This window comes from Hyaena hyaena, unplaced genomic scaffold (genome assembly GCF_003009895.1).
Source record: "Hyaena hyaena isolate Hyena2069 unplaced genomic scaffold, ASM300989v1 scaffold_169, whole genome shotgun sequence".
NCBI classification, from domain to species: Eukaryota; Metazoa; Chordata; class Mammalia; order Carnivora; family Hyaenidae; genus Hyaena; species Hyaena hyaena.
The window spans coordinates 482,490-495,202 of record NW_024080801.1 but is presented as its reverse complement, the minus strand read 5'-3'; the positions used below and the strand labels follow the sequence as shown (position 1 = coordinate 495,202).

Genomic DNA, 12,713 nt, shown 5'->3' with positions numbered 1-12,713 from the left:
CTTAGGAGTTGCATGTACACTCGGGGAATCAACCGATTTACCAAATGTTTGGGAGAAAGTGTATTTTCTCCTCACAGCCTCGGCGGTTCTATTTGGTGTGCCCTGCTGAGGACAGCAGAGTGTGCTTCCCCATGTGCCCAGCTGGCTTACCCGTCAGGCACTGAGTCAGTGGGGACTCAGGACCAGGCACACTGGACCTGCTCGCCCCACTGACATCCACACTGAAGGTCACCTTCGATTCCAGAACCTTCTCAAATTTGCGCATCACTGAAAAAAAAGCAAAATGGTGACATTTGACTCTGAAAGGTGGAAGGCCTCCACAGAGGAGCCAGAAAGAGCACCAGTCAGGAAATCACGTCTGTGTACCTGTCTCCTTCACAGTCCTTGGTCACCCAAATGTCCCCAGGAGAGGAATTCCCCTTTAAAATGGTTCCAGCATGTGGCCTCATATCTGATGCAGAGAGCTATGTATTATCATGTCTCCTTTTGCTACCTCATTGTCAGGAGGTAAGGAGAAAATGTAATATTATGTTACTCCTTACAACTCTTTTTTTTTTCTCATTGATAAGGGTTTTTCTATCTAAATATATATTTTCCTCTCTTGATCTTTGAATGCTAATTATATCTTATAATTATGCTCTCGAAAGTTTTCCTTCCATAAAACAATTTTTGCTTCTTTCTGGAAAGAGGTAAGTTAGCTTTTAAGAGAAATAAAACAGGGGCGCCTGGGTGGCTCAGTTGGTTGAGTGTCCGACTTCAGCTCAGGTCACGATCTCGTGGTCAGTGAGTTCGAGTCCCGTGTTAGGCTCTGTGCTGACAGCTCGGAGCCTGGAGCCTGCTTTGGATTCTGTCTCCCTCTCTCTCTGCTCTTCCCCGGCTCACGCTCTGCTCTGTCTCTCAAAATTGAACAAAGGTTAAAAATAAGATAAAACAAAATAAAAGATAAACAGGCACATGTGGGCTCATGTAGATCTGAGACGTGCTATGTGGCTCAGGTATTTTCATTATAGATAGCTGCTATATCACACAGTGCTTATGCGATATAGTAGCATCTGTTTTCCTAGCTGCCATCAATCAGCACACTTGAATTCTCCTCTGGTAGGAATGACATAGGCACACACTCTTGGAGCTCAACGGGGAGAAGAAATAAATATAAGATCTCAAGGCAATGTGACTCAGAACTCACTCTTGACCCATCAAAAGGCTCTGCAGGTAACTCTCAAGGAATGAGACTCATTTCCAAAACCAAAACCGCCCAGAGGTGTTGGTGTTTTGCAGATAACTCTCAAAAACCAAGCCCCAAAGTAGACCCAGTATTAATTTTTTTTGCGGACATCATTCTAAACAGACGTAAGCACCCCTGCTCACACACCTCTGTCACTTTATAAAACAGACCTGTGTCTCAATGGGTTTTTATCACTTCAATAAATTCAAGACCACCCAGCAACCTCTTTTCCATTTTCATAATAAGTGCCGGGAAAAAAGTCTATTGCTTTTGGGATAAAGTTAGGAGAGAGGATGCCAATACAAGAGAAACGGCATGCTTAAACCTTCAGAGATTCTGAAATAGAAAATAATTCTGGTTTTACAAGGTAGTCCTTCCATGTTGATTACGGAAGTTGCCAAGTTCATGTGCTCGTCCATACTCAACTCTTCCGCTCTCATCTCTTTCTCTCTTTTGTCCATGTTTACACCCCTTGGCATCTTGTCTGTAGAGACTGCGGGCTCAAGTCCAGCAAACACCGTGCTATATTCAGCCCTTTGTCCCTAAGTCTTAATGGGCACAGACAGTTGCTCACAACATAGTTGTAGACTAAACACAACTTGACACGTCCTTCAGTTTCCAAGTCTTCCCAGAGGCCAAAAATGCAGCAATGTTAGCACTCCAGTGAGACAATCTGCTGGCTTTCACGAGATGGACACCTCAGTGACGAAGATCCTGTCACAATAGAGCATTCTGTGACGAAGCTCAATGCCAAACAGAACAGAAACAATCCACGCACTAAGGTGCCAACAATTCCATAGAACACCGAGTTAGCGGGCAAGTTTGCAGACATTCTATTGGTACAATTTCCCACGTGCCAAGTTTTGACTTAGCAGATATTTACAAATGTCTGGGAAAGAAGAGAGGGTCCACACGAGAACACAGCATTATATGTGACCCTGGCTGTGTGCCTGTCTCTTTCCACGACACGGACAATGTCCTGAGAATATGTGAACCCCCACTACTCAGATAGTGGCAGAGACATGAGTTTCCTGTTTGTTGGAGGCCTGCACTGATGAACGGATGACTGCCAACATCACTACAGCGCCCGAAAGCCTGGAGAGAACACTACAGCCACGGCGCCATCCCGCCAGCAGGCGGATACCTCTGGGCACCTGACATGCTACGGAGCTGATGGTGCAGGTCAACAAAAAGCAGAAATAGAAAACTGGGTCTAGAATTAAAAGAAGGTGAGCTTAAAATATTTCCAGCGGCCAAGGTCAGCGAGTACACCTCTAACTCTACGGGTAAGCTAAGGGTTTGCCGCAGGCAATAGAGAGAAGGTGGAGGGGACGGGCAGGAAGGGACACAGCAGGCAGCGCTGGCTCTGGAGTAAGCCCTCGTTCAAGGCATTTTGCCACCACCCGTCACCCGCCCTGTGTCCTGGGGCGCATTTCAATCTGAGAGTCCCAGTTGCGTGGTCGCGAGGATTCAATAGAAGAATGTGGAAAACCTGGTACACGGTAACAATTCCGTAAGTGACGAGTCCCTTTGTCTCCCACAAAGACACCTGCCGGGGTGTCGGGGCTTGTGAATCTGCCTGCAGGACTTCCGGTGGTGGGAGAATCCCCTTCCCTGACCACATTTAGGAAGTAATTTCTTAAAGGCCCAGATAGTAACGGCAATTCATTCATTCTGCAGCAAGCACCAACGACTCTGGAATAGAACAGAAAGCTATCATCCTAGCCCCAAAGGATGATATCGAAAGAGGCTGGAATCCGGAGAGGACAGTGAGGGTACGTAACTTTATTTTATCCCGAGAGCAACGCAGAACCACTGAAAGGTCGTGAGGGGCATTGCATAAACAGAACTGCCTTTTGTCTTTATTCTTTTTAATGTTTGTTTATTTTTGAGAGAGAGGCAGAGATGGAGTGCAGCAGAGAGAGAGGGAGAGAGAGGATCCGAAGCTCTGTGCTGTCAACACAGAGCCCGATGTGGGGCTCAAACTCATGAACCATGAGATCATGACCTGAGCCGAAGTCAGACACTTAACCCAATGAGCCACTCAGGCACCCCCAGAGTCGCCTTTGAGAATAACTGTGAAGCATCATAGAGAAATGAGCGGGAGGAGGGGGAAGCCTAGAGCGAAGGGATAAGGTAGGGAGGCTATAGCAGTAATCCCCTTGGGGGAAAACCCAGGAGCAGACACCGGGGTTGGGGGTCGAAGGGGGCCAATCCCCCCCCAGCGATACAGCTGACCGCTACACCCTTTGCTTTGTTCCTGGAGGATCAATGCCTCAAAATCAGGAGTGCGATTCTACTCTCAGAGGAGGCTCCTCTCTAAAGCAAGCCGGCTGGATTCCTAGAAGGGGCTCTTGACATCCCAGCGGGGACCCAACCTCTTGACACGGCAATCCCCTGCCCTGAGTACCCAGAGAGGGACACATCAACTCTGAGTTTTGCACAAGGAGCCAGAGACGTCGCTGATGTCCCATCTGGAGAAGAGAGGTAATGGGCATGGGGGAGGGCACTTGTGGGGATGAGCACTGGGTATTATATGGAAACCAACTTGACAATAAACTATTAAAAAAATTAAAGTTAAAAAAAAAAAAAGCCAGAGCCTCAGGGAGGCGTCGTGGAAATTGCCAAGGCTAAGCTCTTAGTCATTAACGCTTCTGGTGCTGCCGGTGACACTGTCCTTTCTGCTCTGGGGACACGCGGGGCAGCAGGAAGCATCAAACGCTTCTGCGGCCTGCAGATCAGTCCTGGCAGCGGAGGCGATGACAGGAGAGCAAAGAAGAGGGGAGTTAAAATGCAGGCACGTATGTGCTGAGCCCAGAATGGCTAAGAGTCACCAGGCCCTGGCAAGCTGCTGTCCCGGCTGGGGACAGGCTCTCCCCTGCGTGTGAGGGGCAGCTAGGACCGGGCTGCCTCGTGTCCTAAAACACCTTCCAGCATCAACTCCCCTGATCGCAGTTTCCTCCCAAGAAAAGGAAAATTGGAAACAAATAATTAGACGCTCTGCAGACGTGCAGTTTATCTGTGGGGACACCTACACGCGCGCACACATCCTTGAGCATCTTCAGCGCTTTGCTAGAGAAGGAAATGGTTGTTCTGAGCACTAGAAAATGAAAATATCTTGGGACACCTGGGCGGCTCAAGCGGTGAAGCATCTGACTCTTGCTCAGGTCATGATCTCACAGCTCGTGAGTTCGAGCCCCGCGTCCAGCTCTGCACTGACAGAGTGGAGCCTCCTTGGGGTTCTCTCTCTCTCTCCCTCTCTTTCTCTCTCACTCACACTCTCAAAAAATACACATTAAAAAAAAAGAAACGAAAATGTCTCTCTCGGATTTTCTCCAGCACTGTATGTGATTTGCTGCACCCACATCCCTAGAGAACAGATAGGCTAGTGCATGCGTGTGTGAGGTGTGTGCAAGTATGCGTGTGCAGGTGTGCGGGTGTGTGCTTTCATGAGGAAGCAGATAAACCCAGGTAGAAGCAGAGGGATGTCATGGAAAGAATGGGTTTGGGGGTCAGACACACATGGGTTCAAATTCTAGGCATGTTCTATCCTGACTAATAAGTCACTTAGACATTCATGCCTCAGTTTCCTCAGCTAAATAATTGGAGATAATAAAACTGCCAGCAGGGGGCCTGACGCGTAGTAAGCCCATGCAGATCAGGCCCTCCCTTCCACAGAACCCTGAGAGACTCGGACCACTGGTGCCCGCAACACCTGGTCAAGGTCAAGGTCGCAAAGGCGTGCCAGGCCTGAGGCAGGAAGGCGGCTCCCCTGAAAGGCAGGCAATCACAGCCCCATTTAACAGAGGAAGAAACTCTCGAAGGTAACTGGCTGCTCAGCGGACACAGCTAATAAAGGCACCACTGAGATTAAACCAGTTCCCACCCCAGTCCCATTGCACCGAGGTGTCGGTTCACCCAGGCCTTTCCCACCCGTCACCTCACTGTGTGCCCGGCTCAGGGTGGTGCTCAGTGAGTGCTCATTGTCCTCCAAGAATGGTTTTGGCCCTGACAGTGTCACGGGAGGTGACTGAGGATCAGAGAGGTTGAGCGACTTGCTCTGGGTTGCCCAGCAGGTAAGTTACGGGCTCAGGACCAGCACTCGAGTCTTCCCACGACACCCAGCTGAGTTAGAAAAGCTGACCAGCTTCGTGCAGATGCACTACCCACAGGAAAGGGAAACACAGCTTGTTCATTACTTTAAAATTCACATCTCATACACACTGAAGTATTTAGGGGTAAGGTTGCATGATGTCTGAAATTTGCTTTCCAATGACCAAACATAAAAGAGAGAGGGAAAGAAAGAAAGAAAGAAAGAAAGAAAGAAAGAAAGAAAGAAAGAAAGAAAGGAAGGAAGGAAGGAAGGAAGGAAGGAAGGAAGGAAGGAAGGAAGGAAGGAAGGAAGGAAGGAAGGGGAAGTGGAAAACGCTAACAGCTTTTTGGATCTAGGCGGTAGGGATTTATGTATCCATCTTACTATTGTTTCAACTCCTACGTAGATGAAAACTTTCCAAACTAAAACGCTGGAGACAAATGCATCTCCTACTTCTCTCCCTTTCTAGAAGGCGCTTGAGAGCACACGCCCTCCCTGTCCCCAGAATCGCGGCTGATTTAACCCCCAGCACGTACGCAGGCACTGGGAGTCCGAGAGCGTGGCCTCCGCTTCCGGCCACGGCAGCCTCCGCCCCTCGCCGTCCACGCAGAAGGCCTTCCCGCTGCCCGCGTCCGTCTGGCTGGCTCGGTACCGGCCGTCCTGGTCACACCGCAGGCCCGCCTCGCTCCTCTGACAGTTGGTGACACCTGGAACGGAGGGACAGACGCACCGTCACCGACACGCTTCCAGGCCCCCCCCCCCCTCGGGGCCCCCAGGCTTCCACGTCCACGTCACAGGTCTGACCCAGAGACTCTCCAGCTTCAAGCTCAACACGTTCCCACCCTTTGGCCAAAGGATCTTGTCCAGGCCCCCTGTGGGGCCACAGAGATACGGTGATCTGGCTTCACCCATCTAACTGTACACACTCTGCGCCTCCACGGTCCACACAGCATGCAGTGCTCAGAGCACTCCCTCTGGTGGATCCCGGACACTGTTCCCCACACACAGGCTCTGCTCCCGCGTTCCACCTGCCAGTGCTCATTCTCCTTCAGCTTCAGTGAGTTACGCCCTCAACCCAACGCTCGCTTCCTCAGGGAAGCCCCAGGCTTCCGACACCCGCCTGTCACATGCCCTGTCCACCCACACCTCTCCTCGCCCCTGGAGCTCGGCTATTATTTCCGTCTGTCCGTGTGAATGGATGGCTGACAGCCATCCGTCTCCCCCTCCACGGAAGCTCTAGGCTCGCAGGAGCCTGATTCCATTTTGCTCCTTATCGGACCCCAGTATCCTGCTCAGTGTCTGACACAGGATATGAGCCCCCGCACTGTAATACTGGGATTTATGATAACAAATACGTATTTGGCTTGCTCTCGTTTCTGGCCCAAAGCCCCTTAAATCTCCTGGCCACCAAGGTGTCTTTTGTTACATTATAGAGGTCACTTTTGGGTTGCTCTTACAGACGGAGCCTGATTGCTGGGAAAACCAGCTATGTGATTGCAGCATTGAAGCTTTCAGTCCCTCTCCCTGACCTCCGATCACCAACGGCCAAAGGATTAACCAAGCTCGTCTATGGAATGAAACGTCCATGAAACCCCAAAAGGATGGGGCTCCGAGAGCTTCTGGGTTGGTGAGCATGTGGAGAGGCGGGGAGAGCAGCGCACCTGGGGGGCATGGAAGCCCCACCCCCTTTCCCCACACCATGCCCTGGGCGTCTCTCACCTGTCTGTTCCTCAGTTACATCCTGTTATGACAAACAGGTAAATCTACTGCGTAAAACATTTCGGTGAGCTCTGTGAGCCACTCTAGCAAATTAATCACACCCAAGGAGGGGGCCCTGGGAACCTCTGATTTCTAGTCAGCTGGATGGAAGGACAGGTAACAATCTGAACACATGGCCGGTGCCTGGGTTGGAGGGGAAGTCGGAACATTCCGTGTGTCACTCGTTCATCAGAATCACAGGTGGTAGACTGGGCTTTTGACTGAGGATGGGGGCAGTGGGGTCCCACTTGCAGGACTGAGCTCTCAACCTGTGGGGTCTGGTGCTGTCTCTGAGACAATGGTGTCCAAATTGCTTGTTGTTGGTCTGGGGAAACTACCCCCTACACACACACGCGCACGCACGCAGACACACACACACACACACAGGAACTGCGCCCAGGAACCTCCCCCAAAACATCCAATCAATAAATCAATAAACACTAGCTGAATCCTTGGATGAAAACTCTGTTCCTATGCTTCAGCTATTTCTTCTGCCCTGAAGTCCCTTCTCCACCTGCCCCCATGGCTAATCCCCACTTGTCCTTCAAGACCTGGTGCTAGCTGCTACAAGATCATATAACAAACATCCCCATTCTATTATTAATTACATACATTATATTATTAATTACATGTTATTTTCTTTTCCTATCAGACTCTAAACTCCCTGAGGACAGGGCATTTACCGTTGCCTGTTTCATATACATCCAGTAAATACCTGGCACACAAAAAGAGTGCTTAATACACTTTTGATGAATGATATCAAAAGGAAATACCTTGACGTGGTTCTCCAGGGCTGGGAAGTAGGTTGAAAGGCCCAGAGACTTGAGAACATCTCATTTTCTCTGTATTAAGACTATGAGTTATATGGCTAACCATTGATTAATTACAATATTTATTAGATTACCCAGGCTACTTTTTAAATAGAATGCTTTGCATGTTATGCATGCTGCATATGAATTAAAGCATCAATAAACTAATAAATAACTACTTGATTATCCACAGAACTTCCAAAATCATCCAGTAGACTTGCAAGTTTAGGAAATAGAGGCGGGAAGTATTTGCAGATAAGAACAAGAATCCAGACCTCAACCAAGTAGAGGAACTGAGATTCTTTTCTTTTCTTTTTTTTTTTTTTTTGAGATTTTTAAAAAATGTTTATTTATTTTTGAAATAAACAGAGAGAGAGTAAGTGGGGGAGGGGCAGAGAGAGAGAGACACACAGAATCTGAAGCAGGATCCAGGCTCTGAGCTGTCAGCACAGAGCCCGACATTGGGCTCGAACTCACGAACTGTGAGAGCATGACCTGAGCTGATGTTGGATGCTTCACTGACTGAGCCACCCAGTCATCTGGAGGAACTGAGATTCTAAAAGCTATCCTAACACCAAAAGGAAACCAATGAGAAACTGTAATCGCTTGGCATCACTTCAAACTTGGCCGGACTCTCCTGCCTCACGCTTCTCTTCCCTTGATCCCATCTAAGAACATGGATCTGGTAAGACAACGGGCAGAACGATGATGCTAATGAGTCATGGAGGCCTCCTCAGACACAAACATACCCATGGCATAGACTCTACCCCGGCTCTGCACCCACCCACTGACATCCTCTCTGTTACTCCAGGACGGTAAGTGGGAGAGTGAGAATGATGACACGGCCCTCCAGGCTGCGTGGAGACGCGGTGAAAGCTCATCCCCAAAGCATGATGCGTATGAGGCTTACGGTTCACCTTAAACATTTTCATAGATTCCACTTCGTTGTGGCCAGAAGGTCTGTATCCCTTCAGATTCACGCATGGAATCACTAACCATCCACGCAGTGGTATTTGGAGGTAGGACCTTTGGCGATGAGGCTTAGATGAGGTCATAGGGTGAGGTCCCCATGACACAATCAGCACCCTTATTTAAAGAGGAAGACCCGGGGGATGCCTCACTCTGGGTGCATGCACCAAGGAAAGGCCACGTGCGGACGCAGCCAGGACGAGGGCCCTCGCCAAGAACCTCACCATGTCGGTCCCTCGATCTTGGACTTCCTCCCCCTCAGCACCATGAGAAATGAACATTAGCTGCTGAAGCCCCCCCATCTGTGGTCATTTGAATGTAGCAACTGGAACAAAGACATAGTTTATAACTACCTGATGAGTGAGGTACCATCGGCCCCATCTAATAAGTAAGGAAGTTGACATTCACAGAAGGAAGGAGGTGCGGCCTTGGGCACAGTCCGGTGGAGGGGGTGGAGGGGACCAACCTGGGTCTGGCTGGTGTCAAGCCCCAGGCTCTTCCTCTGCTCCCTGCCATTTCTGTCGTACCTTCGCCCCCCGCAAACAAGGATCAATACATTGCATCGATCCCTCTGTAAGAAAGCATTCCCCCAGCCCCGAGATAACACTTCAAGTCATCTCAAATCCATGGCTGAATCAACGCGTGCAAGCTGAAGGTGATGTCTAGATGTCAGGGACACTCTGCCTTCCTGGTGAAGAGTTTAATGTCCAGGAGCAACGTCAGACTCCTCACCTACAAAACCCATCTGGCTGTCTTAGAATTAGCATGCTACTACCACGCCTCTCCCAAACTAACTGCCCTTACCCAGGAAGGCGGCGCTCTCTCTTGTGATTCATCATTTTAAAACTGTAAAATCTATTCAGATCTAAAACGTTCACGGTTGGCTCTGCGCCGACACAATTTCAGACTAACGCGAGAAGACACACAACTAGCCATGGGCCCTTGCCAGGAAAAACCCACCGATACCTAGGTGACTATGAAGCAAGTAGGCCAAGTGAAATCACATGACGTATGGGAAGGCCAGACGTGCAGACGGGTCCTGACAAACCCAGAAGGGGAACGTGCGCTACATAGCTGTACTGACTGGTAATGACTGTGGGTGGAAAATATCTTCCATTTCTCAATCTGATAAGGACGACTTACAAAACTCAGAAGTTTCAGAATCAGACAATGCCAAGATCAAAGGCCAGTTATGGCACTTATTAGTTGAGTGACTTCGGCTAGATTACTTCTCTGAGCCTTAGCCTTCTTGTACGTAAAAGCTGGGCTAAGATTATTCACAAGGAAGGGCATTTGATAGGATTTCATGAATGCAGGTGAAACCCAGCCGGGTACAGGCATAGAGGTGGAGCCCCTTTGATCGTGCTGCTCTGTACCCAGTGGTTCTCGGGGGGGGGGGGGGGGGCAATTGTGTGCCTTCCAAGAGACACTTGGCAATGCCTGGAGACACGTTTGGTTGTCATAACCGGGAGGGGACATGCTACTGGCGTCTAACAAGTAAGGGTCGGCGATGTTGCTAAATAAACATCCTGCCACACGCGAGGCGGTCCCCAAAATGAATTTCCTGGCCCCAAATTTCAACAGTGGCAAGGTCGAGCCACCCTGCCATGTCCCCGTGGCACTGGAGGGTCTCCCTTTCAAACCAGGCCCCTGCAGCACTTACAGTGAGTGTGGCTGAAAGCGCCAGCTGAAATGGTCGTCCTGCCCATGGGACACGGGACACAGGCCACGTTCCCCGCCTGTTCTTGGTAGAATCCAATAGGACAGGGAACGCAGGTCTCCTTCTGAAAGTAGCTTCCCTCGGGACACTTAACTGGAAAAGATAAACAGAGAAACGCTGTTAAAGAAAAGCCTCTGGCTTTCCAGGCATCACGTTGGAACACAGAGGCCACGTGAAACCCCAGCTGCAGCGCAAGAGCTCATTCATTTCACAAGTGCCCAGTGAGAGGGCGTAGTATGTCAGACCCTCAGAGTCAAGGGTAAGCTGCGGGAAGGGTAGACGAGGCTCCTGCCCCCCAGTAGCAGACAGGCTAGTAGGACAAGAGGGTGTCAGACAAGAACTTCAGATGTGGGTAAAGTGAGGCAGGAGAGGAGCACACATTCGAGAGGAAGGCCCGCTGAGAGCCGACGTGTGAATGACGGGGAACACCCCACGCAGAGAGCCAGATGAAGAGAATTCCAAGCAGAGACAACAGCAGGTGCAAAAGTCCTCACGTAGGAATGAGTTTGGATTATTTAAGGAATGGAAAGAAAAAAGCCAGACAAAGCCAGCTTCCTAAGCTAGAGCTTGGCAGACGAAGGGAAGACCAGCATGAGACGGGGTTCAAGAACAACTCGGAAGGTGAGGGTCCGTCTCTTGGTCGCCATGGGAACACTGCCCTAAGTGAAGAGCATGGTGGATCGTGGCCTGGGGTGCAAACTCGGGGATCAGATTGGTTCAAGTCCCTCTCCTCACGTTATCTAAATGAATCTGGACTTCTCAGAAGCTCCATTTCCCCCTCTGTGAAAGGTATGAATCATACTATCCCGTTGGAAAGTAGTGATGAGTGTAATGCCACACTCTTATCTGTGTCAACCGGTGGGCATCTTTTTTAAAAAATTTTAGTTTTAATGCCAGTTAGTTCACCTACAGCGTTGTGTTAGTTTCAGATGCATGTCTGTGCATCACCTGGAGCTCATCATGACACATGCCCTCCTCAATCCCCATCAGCTATTTCCCCCGGCCTGCCACCCATCGTTATTTTTATACTTGAGGGAGTCCTTCCTTGAAGCTGGCCAGCCTCAATATCCACTCTGTCCAAGTGGCGCAATTTCAACACTTCAGCACCACCTCGTTTGACTCATGTGGCCTCTCCCTGTCAGCTGGTCATCAACGGCGTTGCTCAGATCCGGGACCACAGTGAGGTGAGACACCCAGGTCATGGGTGGCCCTCACTGTCGGGTTGTTGGGTTTCTGATTTACTCATAAATACCAAGTATGACCCTGAGAGGGAGGCCTCTGTACACCATGCCCTGTCGATGCCTCACTGGCCTCATTCCTCACCACTGTGCTCCGTTGTTCATCTGCAGATTCTCAGTGCCTTCCACCCCTCTAACATTTCTACTCCTTCCTCCTCTGCTTCCTCTACTATGATCTCGGCTGAGAGACCAGAAACCCCAACGAGAGAGATGCATATCTCGCAAGAGCTGTTAGGGTCCGGGAGCTTGCCCTGAGCAAAGTGCATCAGCTTGGCCACACTGGTTCTGACGGTTCAGAGGAGGGTTCTTTTTGCTTTCTTTCCTGGTTCTGGGTTGCTTTCCCATGAGTTTGCCAAAGGACTTCTAGAAGAAGCGAGCTACTACCCAGGGACGATAAGGGCTGGAAGTTTGTCTACGCTCGGGACGCTTTCTCTGTGCCTGGCACTCTGCTGTGTATGTCACGGACGTGACCACAGCACACCGTGAGGGACTGTGTTACCCCCATTTCGTAGATGAGGACGCTGAGCCTCGGGACATTCATGCATGATTCCCTGGCATGCTTTTACGCAAAGGGCTGTGGGGAAGTAACGTGATAGGTTATGCTAAGCATGGTGCCACAATCCTATAAGAAAGGATCCTATTAAGAAAGAATCACCAATACCATACTGTCTTGATGACGACAGCTTTGTAGTAGAGGCTGAAGTCTGGGATGGTGATTCCTCCCGTTTTGGTTTTATTTTTCAGTATTACTTTCGCTATTCGGGGTCTTTTGTGGTTCCATACAAATTTTTGGATAGTTTGTTCTAGTTTTGAGAAGTATGCTGGTGCAATTTTGATTGGAATTGCATTGAATGTGTAGAGTGCTTTAGGTAGTAATGACATCTTAACTATATTTATTCTT

The 12,713-nt window shown here is 49.7% G+C and overlaps 1 protein-coding gene across 1 annotated transcript in view; it reads right to left on the bottom strand.

Moving 5' to 3' along the window:
* The window catches only part of TG (thyroglobulin), a 254,014-nt gene that overhangs the window by 188,826 nt on the left and 52,475 nt on the right, over positions 1-12,713 (bottom strand). Inside the window, exons 21-23 of the mRNA XM_039240195.1 lie at positions 10,518-10,667; positions 5,855-6,025; positions 151-267 (exon numbers count right to left, since the gene is read on the bottom strand). Coding sequence (XP_039096126.1) covers positions 151-267; positions 5,855-6,025; positions 10,518-10,667 — 438 coding nt within the window. The remainder of the gene's footprint in view (positions 1-150; positions 268-5,854; positions 6,026-10,517; positions 10,668-12,713) is intronic.